Source organism: Typopeltis vanoorti, chromosome 11 (assembly GCF_054136105.1).
Source record: "Typopeltis vanoorti isolate ZY-2024b chromosome 11, IOZ_Tvanoo_1.0, whole genome shotgun sequence".
NCBI lineage: Eukaryota > Metazoa > Arthropoda > Arachnida > Uropygi > Thelyphonidae > Typopeltis > Typopeltis vanoorti.
The window spans coordinates 19,991,554-20,008,619 of NC_143559.1; the positions used below are offsets into that span (position 1 = coordinate 19,991,554).

Below are 17,066 nucleotides of genomic sequence, written 5' to 3' on the forward strand. Positions count from 1 at the left end.
AAATACCAGAAATATAAGGGATTGGAACCCTGTCTGTTGAAGAATCCTAAGGTGTTGGAACATAGGAGTCAATTATCTGCTGGATTTGATGAGGATTGTAACCATTTAATTCCATTAAAGTTTCGATAGTGAGAAGTTCTTGTTGTAAACTTGACGGAGAGGAGCATACATTATGTGCTCCATTAATTAAAGCCTTGATAACACCAATTTTTTGAGAGGTGTGACGAAAAGACTTTTGATGAATGTATCTGCCAGTAAAGGTAGGTTTTCGATAAACACTGGTTGACAAAATACCAGAGGTTGTGCACGTAAGAAGGATGTCCAAGAATGGTAAACTACCGGCATTTTCTTTTTCCGTGGTGAATTGCGTGGATGAAGGCTATTGATCCATTGTAGGAAAGTGGTAAGTTCATTTTCAGAATGAGGCCAAACAGCAAAAACATCATTAATGTAACAAAACCAAAGAGAAGGTTGGGGATGAATGGATGAGAACAAGGTACCTTCCTGATGGTTCAAAATCAGACAATCCAGATCATCAAGAATCCCACACATTTTCTCAAAAAATTCAAGCATATTCAAATACAAAAGTCAAATTTGTTAGTCAGCTTTAATATTGATTCCCTCTTTAGAAATTTCCTCTCATTCCATTACCCGACACTGTTAGTTTACTATATGATGATGATTACCCACCTGATGTGGTGAAGATTTTTGAATTTGTTATAGAATCAGGATATTTCAGCTGGAAAAACAAGATTTATAGACAGCGTGAAAACACTGCTATGGGTATCCCTCTGTCTCTACCTTTGCCAAAGTCTTTTTTTTGAAATTTTAAACTGATTGGTATATGTACATTGTATTCTCATTTCGTTGATTTGCTTCTTTCTATGCACTGATGATGTACTGGTATTTTTAGTACAAAATATCTGTACTTTCATCTCATTAAAGTTATTTACTGTGGTTATTCTGTAATTTGTTGTTTATAGTCTCATTCAGTGTAATAATCAGGCGCCAGCCTGGTTGCATGTTCGAATCCCGCCGTGGGCATGGACGTTTGTGATTGTCTGTGGAAATATTAGTGCTGGTGGTCAGCAGTAGATGGCATTGGTGTAGTTACAGTCAGTTGGTGGAAACAGAGTTGTAGATTAGGTGCCCTCCCTCAATGAGTCTTTGGGCTCCCTGGAGGTGTCATGTAATAATAATAATAATAATAATAAACAACAACAGAGAGGACAATTCTGGTTTAGCTTTCCATTTTTCCAACATTAACCACAACACTGAATGGGATAAAAGTACTATGCCATACATAGAAGAGGACTACAGCTCCCACAACATAAAAGAAGCCACAGTAGTTATCCACTTACAAGGCACCCTGAACAGAAACCAAGGGATGATCCTTTGTAATATCTGGAAATCACTCATAAGATCTCTTGACACTTCAGAGTTCAACTTTGCCGCCAATTATAGGACGCACCTGCTTAACAATGACTGACCAAGTGCTAACATCCATGCTAATGTGTAATGGTTCCTATGAATTTGATATTTTTTCATCTTTCAGTTATGTATTAATTCGTAATTTAAGCTCGTTTTTGTTTTTAAGCTGTTATGTTTTATTTTTATCTGTCCAAGAAGAAGCCACCAGTTAACATGGCGAAACTAGTAGGCTAATAGTTTGAATCAAAATCTCTGACCTATTAAACCCAATTTTTCTGTCATCTCATGTAGTCTATATAGTGGTCGAAAGAAACATTTATCACAGATTATATTGTTGCCAGCAGAAAGTGGGGGAGTGCTATCCAAGCAGTAAAAACACTACCTGGTGCAGACTGCGGGACAGATCATAAATTACTGATAGCTGAAGTTAAATTGAAATTAAGGACTATGAAGAAACAAAAGGAAAGTATCAGATTTGATTTAAGTCATATAACTGAAGCATTTAAAGTAGAAATTAAAAAGTTTGGAGAGCACAAGGAGAGAATTAGAAGAACTGCGGGAAGAAACAAAATGTACAGTCATAGAAGCAGAAAAGATGACTCTTAATAAAGCAAAATATCAGAGGAAAGAATAAAAATGAAACTAGAGAAACAAAAAAAGAGTTAGACAACCGAGTGCAGATTTCCAAAGACAAGCTAGGAAAGATGAGGAAAAACATCTAAACAAAAGGTGCAAGGAAATTGAAGAAAGCAATATTATTGTTGTTATTATTATTATTCCCTCCATGGAGTCGACAGACTCATCGTGGGAGGTTCATTCAACTGACAACATATTTATCATATAGAATCTTAAAATCCTTAGCACTCCGTCCATTAACAACACATTCTGCTAATGCATTCCATTCACTGACAATTCTCCATATAAAAAATCTACTCCTCACACCCTTCTTCACCATGCTTTTACATAACTTCCAGGAATTACCTCTAGTTCTTCCCCTCTCACCTTCTACTCCTTTTATAATCCCCCTCTGGATTAATCTGATAAAATCCTCTCACTAACTTAAATGTCTCTATCATATCACCTTTCTTCCTCCTATCCACCAAACTCTGCAATCCACATCTCTTCAGCCTCTCTCCATAGCCATCATTCCAAACTTCTGATATTGTCTTAGTCTCTGGACCCTCTCCAATGTCTCCACATTACATTGAAAACCAGGTGACCAGATATGAGCACAATAGTCGTCCAAGTGCAGGCAATGGATGGAAAGAGGGCAAAATAGTCAAATTGCATAAAGGAGGATCCAAGAGAAGTAGTAATTTTGAAAGTTTTTTCACTTGGATATACTATAAATTAAAGATGCAAAGAAATTATATTCTTGGATTAATTCTTTATCTAAATGTAAGCAAACAAAGTTTGCACATGAGGTATATTCACGACTGGGGTACTTGTATATAGAGGAAAATGACTTCCCATCAGTTGCCTTATTATCCTCTAACTCAAAGCACACATCCTTTCGGATATGTAAAATGCCATGCATTATGGGAAGAGCCACTGCCAGATCAGGTTCAACCTTTATTGAGGACTCATAAGTGAGAGTCAGATCCAGAAGGGATACCAGGGTTGAAGTAATGCAGAAGATACTTCACGCACAAACTTTGTTTGCTTACACTTCGATAAAGGATTAAACCAAGAATATACTTGACATCTTTAATTTATAGTATAACCAGTGGTGAGCTATAAGGGGCTCACCTGAGCCCTTTGTTAAATTTTTTTCAAATATGAGAGCCCCTTGTTCTTCTTGTTTGCTTTTTTACTTACTAAATAGCTTAAGGAAATTACAACATACAATAGAATATACATTAAAATAAATTTTAATACACTTCCAATATTTCGGCAACGTCACGTTGCCATTTTCACAGGAACTTAGAAACAAGACACGTGCACACAAGCACAATATACAGTAAATGAGGATGAAGCAGGAAGCTATTCTTTCTCCTAAAAGTCCTGATGGTGCCCCCTAGAGGGCAATGTAAGTATTCTTGGCCATTTGGGCTGAAGGTCTTCTGATGTAGGTTTCCCAATCATGCAACCAAATTTGTTGAAGTTTGGATTGTTTCTTAGGGCTGAGGCTGATTCCATGAATAGCCTTTCATATTTGAATTTAGTATGGTGTATTATCGTGGCTTTCTTCCACCGTATTCTATGTCAGGTATTCAGAGCATAGTCTGCAAGACCAGAGCGGCTATATTGGTGAAACCAGATGTGGTCCTTGTGTGCTGAAATTCTGATATTAGCTGTCCTGCCTGTTTGGCCAAAATGGAACAGCTTACAGCTGCAAGGGACCTGGTATATACCAGGTAGGTCTAGGGGAGGAGGTTGGTCTTTAGTGGAGCGGATAAGGGATGCCAGTTTTTTATATGATCTCTAACAAGAAGTCAAGTCATGTTTTTTTAGGATTTTTGTAATTTTTCCGAGGTGCCTCGGATATAGGGAATGAATGATGATGGATTTAGAGTAATCCTTGTTGTGAAGGGGTGGGGGTTATTGGTTTCAATATTTTTGGGATTTTGGGGGGGGGGGAGTAGCCATTGGCTGAGAAAGTGTTGAGAATCCCTTATCTGCTCCACTAAAGACCAACCTCCTTTCCTAGACCTACCTGGTGTATACCAGGTCCATTGCAGCTGTAAGCTGTCCTGCTTTGGCCAAACAGGCAGGACAGCTAATATCAGAATTTCAGAACACAAGGACTACATCCGGTTTCACCAATATAGCCGCTCTGGTCTTGCAGACCATGCTCTGGATACCCACCATAGAATATGGTGAAAGAAAGCCACGATAATACACCATACTAAATTCAAATACGAAAGGCTATTCATGGAATCAGCCTCAGCCCTAAGAGACAATCCAAACTTCAACAAATTTGGTTGCATGAGGCTTCCCCAAATTTGGGAAACCTACATCAGAAGACCTTCAGCCCAAATGGCCAAGAATACCTACATTGCCCGCAAGGGGGCACCATCAGGACTTTTAGGAGAAAGAATAGCTTCCTGCTTCGTCCTCATTTACTGTGTATTGTTCTTGCGTGCACGTGTCTTGTTTCTAAGTTCCTGTGAAAATGGCAACGTGACGTTGCCAAAATATTAGAAATGTATTAAAATTTATTTTAATGTATATTCTATTGTATGTTGTAATTTCCTTAAGCTATTTAGTAAGCATGTATAACCAATGTCTAAGCCTTTCCACGAGTGTTTATTTTTTCAAAAAAAAAAAAAACATAATTTTTTTAAATATATTAAGCGACAAACTCATACAGTAACCTAACAAAGTGATTTTATTAAATAAAATATTATAGTTACTGTTACTACCATTTTACAAATAAGAATTCACTTCTGGTAATCGCATATAAATAAATAGGACTATAAAATAATTCCTCTTGATTGGTATCATTGATTATCACTAAAAAAAAAAAAAAATTCACATTTGACATCCGTAGATGCCATACCTCACCTGGTTTTGGGAATGATGTCTTCTTCTAGAATAAGTGGAGGTTCGCATTCCCTTTCCACACAAAGTTTATAGGACAATCACAAAAATCCATGTCCATAGTAGGATTCAAACCTGCAGCCTCTTGGCTGAAGAGCAGACACGCTAAGCCTACCAAGCCAGCATTTTCTTTAGATAATATTTATTTATTATTTATAGATTGTTTATAAAAAATTTCTATTGCAAACAAAAGAAATTTATTTTGTTTATAAAAAATGCAGACTATTTCATATGTGCGATTATAAAAGATTTTATTCTTATTATATTTTGATAGTTAAAAAATGTTTTTCTTATGTAAGATAAATTAACACAGATGATTGTGTGCAAATATTTCATGAAATATTTCTTTAAAATTGATAGCCTTTACAGGTTGATTGTCCCCTCATACTTTTTGATTGGCATTTGTACACAAGCTGTATTAATAAACTTTTTTGTGTGAAATATGGTTTTTTTTTTGTGCTCTATAATGCAAACTCTTTGTTAAAATTTCCATGGTTCACCACTGAGTATAACCAAGTAAAAAACCTCTCAACGTCCATCTCTAATCCAGAGTAATTTAATAACAGGGTGATACACCTTTCACAACTTGTATAATGGAATCACTGCTGTGTTTCCTGTCCTGGAGTCATCCAGGTTCAAAGTGATGAGTTTGGTAGTGATCCTTTGGGATTGCTCAAAGTTTTTTAGAGGTATCCCCCCACACTTTAACATACCTCAGTAATGGTTGAGACCGGTCTGGTTAGTAGCCCTTCCCATAATAAGTTGCATTATACACACCTGAATGGATGTGTGCTTTGCATTATGGGATACTAAGTAGCCCAGTCATGAAGATACTTCACATACAAACTTTGTTTGCTTACACTTGGATAAAGGATTAATTCAAAAATATAATTTTTTTGCATCTTTGATTTATAGTATATCTGAGTGAAAAAACTTTCAACATCTATCTCTGATCCAGAGTAATTTAATAATAAGTCGATACATGTTTTCACCTACCTGTATATGAAGAAATATGTGATTTCTGCATTACTTCGACCTTGGTGTCTCTTCTGGGTCAGGTTTCCTCTAATGTTAGCAGAGAGTGGAGAGGTTGTGCTCAGTGGCTGGTTTTTGCCTGTCACTGAGTGGAGACACCACTCGGTCTCCTGTCCTGGAGTCAGGAGTGATGAGTTTAGTGGTGATTTTAGGGTCACTCAGTGAAATCTAGAGTGATCTTGTAGATCACTCAGTGGCCCTCCCCAGGGCCAGCAGAAGCGGGCATGCAGGTGCCGCTACGAAGGGGATGCCGCCGCCAGGCCACCATTCATAAATTCATTTTTAAGAAACAAAATTTTTATCATGAAAACAAAAAATTCTTAGAATGATCAACATTAAAATAAATAAGGTTGGATACACTGAATAAAAATTTTAAAAAATTGTATATTGCCACCTCTTTGATCAGCTGGCTGTTTACAATTTTGCAGTGAGAGCAGGCTAAATGCTTGCCTGCAGAATGTTGTGTCCACTGCAGTCTATCTAAAGTGAAATGGTGAATGGTTTTTATGTGCAGAAACGAATTTTCGTACAAAACATTTGTTGCTAGTTAACCAGTCATATGGTATGCATCTCAGTAGCACAGTGCAGACTATTATTTCATCTCTGTGTCGTGTTGTGTAATAATTTCTTGTGGGTATAAAATAGAAATGGAATCAAAAATTAAAAAAAAAAGTTATCCAGTGCACAAAATCGTAACCGTCATGCTGTGAAAGAAGCAGATGTTAAGAAACAAACTGGAGCTCTTAATAAATTTGTTAAAATATTAAAATATTCTGATGCAGATTTTAACCAACTCGATACATCAGAAATCAGAGTTGAAGAACCGTGCACATCATCCAGTTTGCATGAAAGTACTATTGCAACTATTGAACAAGATAACAAAACACATGATTTAAGTGAAAAACAGTTAGGAAAAGACTTAGTTGTAGTTGACCATGAAACTAACACATTGTTAGTGTCTGTAAATTTAGAAGATCCAGGTGAATGGGGAAATATTGATGAAAAATTCAGAGTTGTTTTAATTGAAATGGGGCCTATTCAAAAGAAAAATATAATATATCCCAGAGATACATATGGTCGTAAATTTGGCAACACGTATTATAATAGAAAAATGGAAAACGGTGACCTCGTGCCAAGAACATGGCTCATTTATTCCGAAACTTTAAATTCTGTTTTTTTGCTTTTGTTGCAAACCTTTTGCACCTACCGAATCAAGTAGAAGGTTATAACGATTGGAAAAATGTAAGTACAACTTTGCATATACATGAGACTAGTTTAACTCACATGAAAAATTTCTTAAAATGGAAGGAAGTTGATAAAAATTTAAAAAACAAAACTACTATTTGATTCAATGGAAAAGAAACATTGGATGAGTGTTTCAGAACGCTTGATTGAAATTATAAAATTCCTTGGTAGCCAAAATTTAGCTTTCGCGGATCATCTGATAAATTATATGAAAGGAATAACAGCAATTTTTTAAAATTAGTCAACCTGTTTACGAAGTTTGATCCCATTATGGAAAAATCATGTTGAAAGGACCCTACAACGAAACAATAGAGTACACGCTTTGAGTAAAGACATTCAAAATGAAATATTGGAAACTTTAAGTAACACAATCAGGGATACAATTTTATTATCAATTCGAAAATCTAAATATTATTCCATAATTTTTGACTGCACACCTGATGTAAGTAAAACAGAACAAATGACTATTATTATTCACTTTGTTTCCTGTGACAATGGAATTGTCAAGATCAGGGAAAACTTTTTAGGTTTTGCAGATATATCAGATTCCACAGGACGTGGTTTATGTGCAACAATAATGGAACAACTGGAAAAATGGAACATTCCCATTGAAGACATGCGAAGTCAAGGGTATGACCATGAGGAAAATATGAAAGGGAAAAAATATGGGCTCCAAAATTTGCTTTTAAACAAAACTCCTCGAGCTTTTTACGTGCCATGTGCTGCTCATACTCTAAATTTAATCATTAACGTGCAGCCAAAGTGAATGTAGATACAATTAGTTTCTTTGCAATTATTCAAGAAATATACAATTTCTTTTCATTCTCTTACAAACGTTGGGCAATCGTTTTAAAGTTTGTAAAAAAATTAACATTGAAACAGCCATCAGGTACGTGATGGGAAAGTAAAATTAATGCAATCTGCCCTCTATGATATCAGTTACGAGAAATTTACGATGCATTCTTTGAAATTTTAAATAATGAAAATTTTAATAAGGAAACTCAGCATGAAGCACAAACATTATGTGCTAAAATAAAGGACTATAAATTTATTTGCTCTCTTATAACTGGGCATGATTTACTTAACAGAATAAACCCTGTGAGTAAAATGCTTCAAGACAAAAATATGAACATTACGCTTGCTTTAGAATCTATCGAAAACTTAAAAATATTCTTACTAGAATATCGATCAGATACAAATTTTAAAGAAGTTCTAAAATGGCAAAAGAACTGAGTGAAGAGGTGGACAGAGAACAAGAATTTAAAACTGGTACGGAAGTCCGACGACGAAAGAAGACACGACAATTTGACTACGAGCATCATGATGAAACACCACAATCGCTAGAAGATAAATTTAGAGGGAATGTGTTTTATACACTTCTAGACGTTGCAATGTGTTCGTTAATTTTGAACCTAAAAACATATTATGATAATTTCAATTTCTTGTATAGATTACTACAAATTAATAACGATGATTTACGAAAAACTTGTGACGATTCAGAGATTCTCTTGAAGGACGGCGACAATAAAGAAGTAAATGCAATAGAACTATATGACGAGTTATGTGCTTTCCAGGATATTTTTCGGAAGGATAATTAAAATATTCAAAACCCTTTCGATATTCTTAATTTTATTGAGTCCAATAATTTATCTTTCCCTAACTTTTCAATTGCTTTAAGAATACTATTAACCTTACCTGTTAGTGTAGCGAGCAGTGAACGTTCCTTTTCCAAATTGAAATTGATTAAAAGTAGGTTTTAATTTAAAACCTACTTAAGAACAAGTATGTCACAAAAAAGGCTTGTTAGTTTGGTGTTAATAGCTATTGAAAATGATATATGTGGGGAATTAGACGTTAAGACCATTATTTCTAATTTTATGAATATGAAATCAAAAATCCTAAAATTTTAATTTAAAAAACTTTAAAGTATATTTATGTAATTTAATTTATTTTCTGTTATTCTGTAAAGATGTTATTTTTTGAATACTTATATTAAATGTTCTAATTATTTCTGAATTCTTTTCATATTTTCTCATCTATCTTTAGTTTCTTTTATTTTCCTAAAAGAGAGTTCCACTTATAAAAATTATTAAAATATTTTTACAAGTTACTAAGAATTTAGTAACTTGCAAAATGCAAGAATTTTTTAAACTTTAGTTCAAATAAATTTTAACTTTAATTAAAATTCATTTTAATTTTGTTAGCAATTCAGGTCGGTGAGAAGGCTATAATCCCTGTATCATTATATTCACCGATTAAAATAAAGTGGCTTTATCAAAATTTGCTTTAACTTTTGAGAATTTTTTGAATATTCGGGTTTTTAATGATTATCCTGCCTAGTCAACACCCTCGGTTCGTTACATTTAGCGAACCAACGTGTGGTTGTTCTGTCAAAATTTATTTAAGAAATTTCAAATAATTTAAATTTTTATTATCGTAAAAGAACCACACATGCCCGGATCGTTACAGGGGGCGCTTAGATGGACATTGCATGCGAGCGGCAAAGACCCTAGCGCCGGCTATGGCCCTCCCTATAATACATAGCACTATACACCCAAAAGAATGTGTGCTATGCATTATGGGATACTAAGGCAACCGATGTGAAATCATTAGCCTCTATCAATTTGCCCAGTTGTGAAGATACTCAATGCACAAACTTTGCTTGCTTATTGGGTAAAGGAGTAAACCATGAATATAATTTCTTGATATCTTAGAAGTAGCTTACTATAGGCCATTCAGCATTCCAAGAGTAGTGGTTAAGGTATTGTAGAAATTGGTGAAAGGAGAATTGAGGACTGGACGGATTGGAATGTGATACTGTATAAGGACCAACATGGTTTTGTGACAGATAAGTCTTGAGAATTGAGGACTGGACGGATTGGAATGTGATACTGTATAAGGACCAACATGGTTTTGTGACAGATAAGTAATTTGCTTACTTTTTATAATTAAGTGACAATGGAGTTGGATAAGAGGAATGGAACAAGTGGGGATGGATATGAATCTGGTGATTTGGATTAGAGAGTGGCTGATAGCAGATATCAAAGAGTGGTTTTTGGAGGAGTTGAGTTCAAGTAAAGGCAAGTGGTGTACTTTAGGGTTCAGTACTTGGTCGTCTGTTGTTTGATTTGTATATCAATGATATAGGAAATGATTTGGCAGGAAATATTCATTTATTTGCTGATGATATTAAAGGAAGAGCAGTAGTAAATGAAGGTGACCAGAGATCTTGCAGGAAGACTTAAACAGACTAGCAAGTGCTTAAACAGTATGAGCAAAGGTAAATGACTGCCAGTTTAAAGTGTCCAAGTGATGCACTTTGGAAAGCTGTATTCATTTCCATGAATACAGTGGAACTGTATTCAAGGAAATGAACTACAGGAAACTGATGAGAACAGGGACTTGGGTGTGATGGTGGACGGGAGTTGAAGTTTAGAGGGCATAGAAATAAAAACAGAAAAAGAAAAGTAAATGAGATCATAATTGTATTGTAGTAGGCACTAATGATTTAACTAGTGATAAGTTCAGTGAAACAGAGGATATGAAAGGGTTGTTGGAAGAGGCGAGAGTGAAGAGTGAGGAAGTAAAAATAGTAAGTATGTTACCTCAATATTATAAAAATGAATTAAGAAGAATGGCTATGATGGCAAATGATTCGATGCTTAGGCTGTGTAGAAGCAATGGATGCAAGTTTTTGGATGTGTGGAGTGAGTTTGAGGGAAGATTGGATTTGTTTAAGAGGTATGGCCTACACTTGAATGCATTTGGCATCAGGAATCTTGAAAAATTATTAATTGATATAAGACTTAACACAGAGAGTCAGGGAAATGGAATTCTGATTGGAAGAATCATGTGAATCTGAGTAACAATAACTGTGTTAATGATGAGAATGGTAATTATTGTGATTATGAAGAGAGAATGATTCTGTGTTTGTCTAGTTCGGACTGAGCAAGAATATGTAATGATGTCTGCATAAGTAAAGAACTAGATAAGAACAGTGTCATGCAGACAATTGTATGCAAAAGAGCATTCATTATGTCTGTACACGGATGCTAAGTGTATCAGAAACAAAGGAGTAGAGTTTGTTGCCTTGGTTAATATATTGGGACTTCATATTGTAGGCATTAGTGACACCTGGTTATCAGAAGCAGATGTACTAACTGGTATCGAGTGCAAAGAGTATAGCATTTTTAGGAAAGATAGACAGGATAAGAGAGGAAGGGAGGGACATGCTGCTAATGATATCAAATGTCTTGAATCCAGTTAAAGTTGAGTCCTATGATTGCAATACTAGTAAGAATATTTCATGTAGCAATGAGTCTGAAGCCATCTGATGTAATGTGGAATCTAACAAGATTAAATACACAATGTGGTGTTGTTATAGCCCTGGTGGATAATGTAAAAAGTGGAATTTAATTATTTAAATCAATCTATGTTACTGATGTTAATGCTTACAACTGTTTATATCATAGCAGAACAATGATGAACCATTCTTGAAATAACTGTTTTATCTCCAAGCATTTTTGATGTCCTTATTTCTATAAGTATTTTGTGAAGATAAAATACTTGTATTTTGCCTCTGAGTTTCCAAGATTTAAAAAGACCAAATTATTTCCTAAAATAAGAGCCAAACGGCTTCACTTGGGCGATGCAAAATTATATAAGTTAAGTGGATATTAAATCCAACATCATTTTGAGTATTCGGCTTTGAAATGATGTTGGATTTAATATCCACTTAATTTATATAATTTTTCATTGCCGAAGCGAAGACTTTTGGCTCTTTATTTTAGTAAATACTTTACACACCAACTGAGAGTTCACTTACCTTAAATACACCTCTCCGACGCTTCAAGTTCCTTAGTACTGAGAGTTTTTGCTCTTTTAGGTTTCTGCCTAATCTCTGATGAAAACCAATGAGTTTGAAACAACTGTCAGACTAGTGAAACCTTATCCAAATGAACTAATAGGAGACGAATATACGAGCGCCTTGAGCGTTCGTTGCTCCTATAAGGTTCGACTAGGGCAACTTGTAGTATGGCAGTGAGTGTATTCCTACAAGCTCTCTGGTTAGTTTTTGCAAAAAACTTTTATAGTTTCAGTATTTGGCTTTGAAATGATGTTGGATTTAATATCCACTTAATTTATCAAATTATTTCATTTTTTCTGCAATAATATTTGTATATTTGAGTCTACAGATTTACTTCTGAAAGCTTTGATTTTGATTCTTTTTTAAAACTATCATATATAGTTTTCTTTTTAATGTGATACTTATTTTTATTCAGATCAAAAGTAAATGGTGATCACATCCTCTTTCAAATTCCCTATATTTTCATTTATCTTGAATTTGTGTAAAGTTATTGCGATCAACAATGAAATAGTCGCCTCCATAGTGCAATTGGAAGAACAACGGTACATTGCACCCTTCGATTGGACTAGGCTTAAGTTCGATTCTCATCGCGATGGGAGGAATCTTTATCTGGACGATTTCAGTCGAAAGTGAGTTAGCCAATCTCATACGGAGGTAGCAGGGTTTTTCATCCTGCATACACACAAATCGGCCCTTCAGAATACACGCAATTTACAGACAAAAAAAAAATACTAGTTGTGGTGGGCAATAGATGGCGTTGATGGAGATGATTCGTAGTAGAAGTTCGATGTAGTGGTTGAGACAGTTGTATGTATCCTCCCGCGATGAGTCTTCGGACTCCTTGGAGCTGTCAGGAATAATAATAATAATAGTAAGATAAGACTTTTCTTATTTCTTACACATTCTGTAAGTGTGAATTTTTGCATGTTTATATTGAAACACAGTGTTTGTAATGACTAGTCTGTCTTGAACAGAAGTTCATCAGGCATTTACCATTATTATTAGCTTGTTCTTTTTTCTTCAAAATTTCCCAAAACGTTTCTGTAGGTCTGGTGATTATTTTGTACTTACTGTTTAGATCTCCAGCAAGAACCAGCTTGTTCTTTATATCAGCTGCACTCTCTAAATTTCCTTTGCTTCTTCCTTACTTGAACCTTCTCTGAGACTACAGGTTGTCTACTCATTGTCTAGTTTTCTCTTTTGCCCACATCATCATATACTTGAAATTGCCTGCCATTCAAAGAAGTTTATGTTGAATACTATACCTGCTCCTCCCTTCTCTGATCATTATTGCTTAACATAACATGTTATAATTTAGCACTATCTCAGTTGTTTAGTCTCTGCCTTGATTATTACATATCTAATATAATAAGCTTCACAGGATAAGAAATCTTTTTTTTATGATAAAAGCCAAATATATTTTTTATTGCTTTCTTGAAATGGGATATTATTTAAAATGCTTAATCTCAGTTTTAACTTTAACATTTCAGGTTTTGGACTATGCTAAGAGGAAAGGAATGCTTATTGCTGAAGTTGAAAAGTGGTTATCACCTGTACTTGCATATGATTCTTCTGAATAAGGTCATTTTGACAACATATTCTTAAGGAGTCTCAGAAGGGAGTAATAATAGGAAGTTTCAGAAATTCAGATGTGAATTAATTTCATTGATTAGCCTAAATTAACATTTCTCTGAATTATTCTGCAACTGCTGAAGCACTACAATACTCTTTGCTGTTGTGCAGAGAGAAGTTGCCTTTTTTCTTTTTTTTTTTTTTTTAAGTTCATAGACAAATAATATATTTATCTTATTTATATAAAGGAAATTAAACAGGACAGTTTGGTCAGTTATTTGAATAACCAGACCAGTTGTTTGCAGGTGGTGACATTACAGCAAATAAATTATGAACTGCAGTATGTAATCTGTTTACTATAATACTTAGCAGAATGCATATTGAAGATTTAGTTTTGATTATTTGGATAGAAAATGCCTGTCTCATCTCTGTTATAGAAGGATAATTATGTATTATGTCATACCAGATATATGAGAATTTAATTGGATTGCCTGGTGAATAACTGTACAGATCAGAGTCATATAGCTTAGGATGCAGTCACATTCCACTGTTTTTAAATTGCAAATATTTACAATTTAATATTATTTAAATTATTGTTAAATATTAAAATCTTGTAAAAGTGTTAAAATATTGTTAAATAAATGTCAAATTTAACATCAGTGTTAATTTTTTATAATTTGACAGTAATAACAATAAAATATATTAATTTTTTTAAAAATCAGAATTTTACACATTCTTTTGAAAGCAATATGAGGTATTTTCAATTTTTTTTTATATCATTCCTGCTCATGAAAAGTTGCCAAACCATATTACATGATCAAAAGACATTAAAGGGAAAGTAGAAATCTGTTGATATCTTCTTGAATAGGTAGTAGAAGATTTAATAGAAGGATTGCATTATAAATAATAATTAATTGGTAAATAAAGTTTATTTATTTATATACACACAGCAATACCTCAAACACTGTGGTTAATGAATGGTCTGAAAATATTAATTACTAACTGAAGCTGTATTAAGCAGAGCATTAACAAGTTTTAGTAATGTGTCCTAAACAGACTTATTCTTGTTGCAAAAAAAATAAACATCATTAGATAGTTCTATAGCAAGCATTATACTGCTACAGTACCATACCATAGCTAGATATTTCAGTGCAATAAATGAAGAGAATGTTCTACAACTTTCTCAAATGCTCAGAAATGCAGAACATTCGAGAATGTTTTTGTAATGCTAAGAAACACAGAACATTCAAGAATTTATTTTAACATTTAGAATGCATTCTGCCTCAATACAGTGAATAAGTATTTCACTTAATCTTTTACATAAAATGTAGTCAGTATAATTGCCTTTCTAACAAAATTACAATAAATGTACTGATTATGCATATTACTCTATTAACAAACTGCATTATAGTAAAATTTGCACTGTTTGAAACTGCCTTATTAAATTAAATATTAAAAATCAAATATTAATTATTAAAGTATTAAAATTATTATTATTATTATTATTATTATTATTATTAAGAGAGACCTCCAGGGAGGCAGACTCATTGAGGGAGGCCACTTACTACACACACCAGCTATCATACTTATTTTTGAATTCATTCACACTGCTTGCATATACCACATCCAATGGCAATCCATTCCAATCACGCACTACCCTATGAGAGAAAAATCTAGCCCCTCATCTCCTTCTTAGTAGCATTCATTCTCAGTTTCCAAAGATGCTCTCTTCTCCTTTCTCCATCCTCCATAAAATTAAAAATTCCATCTACTGAAATTCTGTATGAATCTTTAAGAAGTTTGTACGTCTCAATCATATCACCCCTCTTTCTCCTGTTTGCTAGAGTCTGCAGTCTACAAATTTTCAGTCTGTCTTTATAATCAGTATTCCACAATCCTGATATCATTTTTAACACTTTCCTCTGCACTCTCTCCACTATATCAGAACTACAACGGCAACTAGGAGACCAGACCTGTGCACAATAGTCCAAGTGAGGTCTTATCAAGGCCTTGTAAAGAGGAAAATGACATCCATATCTTTACATGTGAAATGTTTGTTTCAGCATTGCAATTATCTTTTGAGTTGTATTTGCAACCTTTGCTACATGGTCCCTGAACTTCAACTTCCTATCTATTAACACTCCAAAATCCCTAGCCCTGATCGGCTTCTTCACTGCTTACCTTAAATCTTGCAGACTCACATCCCCATATACCACTTTTTGAATATCTGTCAGTCAGGAATCCTCTTATCCATGCTAATATTCTATAATCCAAACCCATATTCTCCAATTTATGCAACTCCTCTATGCTGTATTCTGGCAAAAGCCTTATCAAAATCCAAAAGTATCATGGTGTATCCATTGCCCTTGTCTAGTTCAATGGTAAAATTATTATAGAATGTGAGCAAGTTGCTAAAACATGGCCTTCCTTAGTAAACCCATGCTGTTCATTGCAAAGTAGAGATGATTCACTGTCAACCCATTTCTGAATGTGAGTCCCGACCAATATTTCAAAATCTTCACCACCACTCTTGAGATACTGATTGGTTGATAGTTGGATTCATGTCTTTTCACCACCCTTGTGCAATGGGATTACCATACATTCATTCTACTCCTGCAGAATCTTACCTGTTTTGAGACTCAAATTATATAGCCTTGTCAAAGGAATAGCTAGTTCAGATGAACACTATTTTAGTATCCTTGCTGCTATCCCATCAGTTCTATTGCTAAATTCTTATTCAGTTTGTGCAACAGCTTTAACACCTACTCTTCATATACCTGAGTTTCTTCATCTAGTGAAGAGGTAGCAGTGAACTGAATGTTACATACAACGGGTTGATAGCTTTTAGCAAAATTGGCACTCATTAGTTGAACAACCTCTTCTGCATCTGTCATCCTCACCACCATCTGCATTCAAGAGTTATTCTTTCATATTCATTCTTTTTTTTTACTTACAGCATATCAATAAAATTCTTGTGGATTGTCTTTAGCATGCAGAGGCAGTTTCTTTTCATGCTCAGACTTAGCTTTCCATACAAGATTTGTGACTCTTCTAGACTGCTGCTTATAATTTTCATAACGGACTTCACCCTTATGCATATGGTATTCCTTCCACATCATCCATTTCTGATCAGTTTTAAATGTTAAAAATAAATTTAAATAGCCTGTGTAGCCATTTTTGCGCTCTATGGCACTTGACTGCACAAAGAAATACTTGGGGTTCAAATCTAGTTGTTGACTGGAGGAACATTTACTAAGCTTTTTTCGACTGTTCACGAGTTAGTTGATCTCTGGCATGGGCAAGCGGGTTTTTTTCTTCTGGAAACTCGGGTTTTTCGTCCCATAAACTCAAGAAAATCTGCTGTCAAACCCAC

At 34.4% G+C, this 17,066-nt stretch overlaps 1 protein-coding gene across 3 annotated transcripts in view; it reads left to right on the forward strand.

Annotated features, from left to right (window-relative positions):
- Positions 1 to 14,250, forward strand: part of LOC150101351 (methionine synthase-like) — an 815,136-nt gene extending 800,886 nt beyond the window's left edge. For all 3 annotated transcript variants that reach the window (XM_090400909.1, XM_090400910.1, XM_090400911.1), the window contains one exon: positions 13,612 to 14,250. In XM_090400909.1, the coding sequence (XP_090257035.1) occupies positions 13,612 to 13,628 (17 nt within the window). In that variant the 3' untranslated portion in view covers positions 13,629 to 14,250. The remainder of the gene's footprint in view (positions 1 to 13,611) is intronic.
- The last annotated feature ends 2,816 nt before the right edge of the window (positions 14,251 to 17,066 follow it).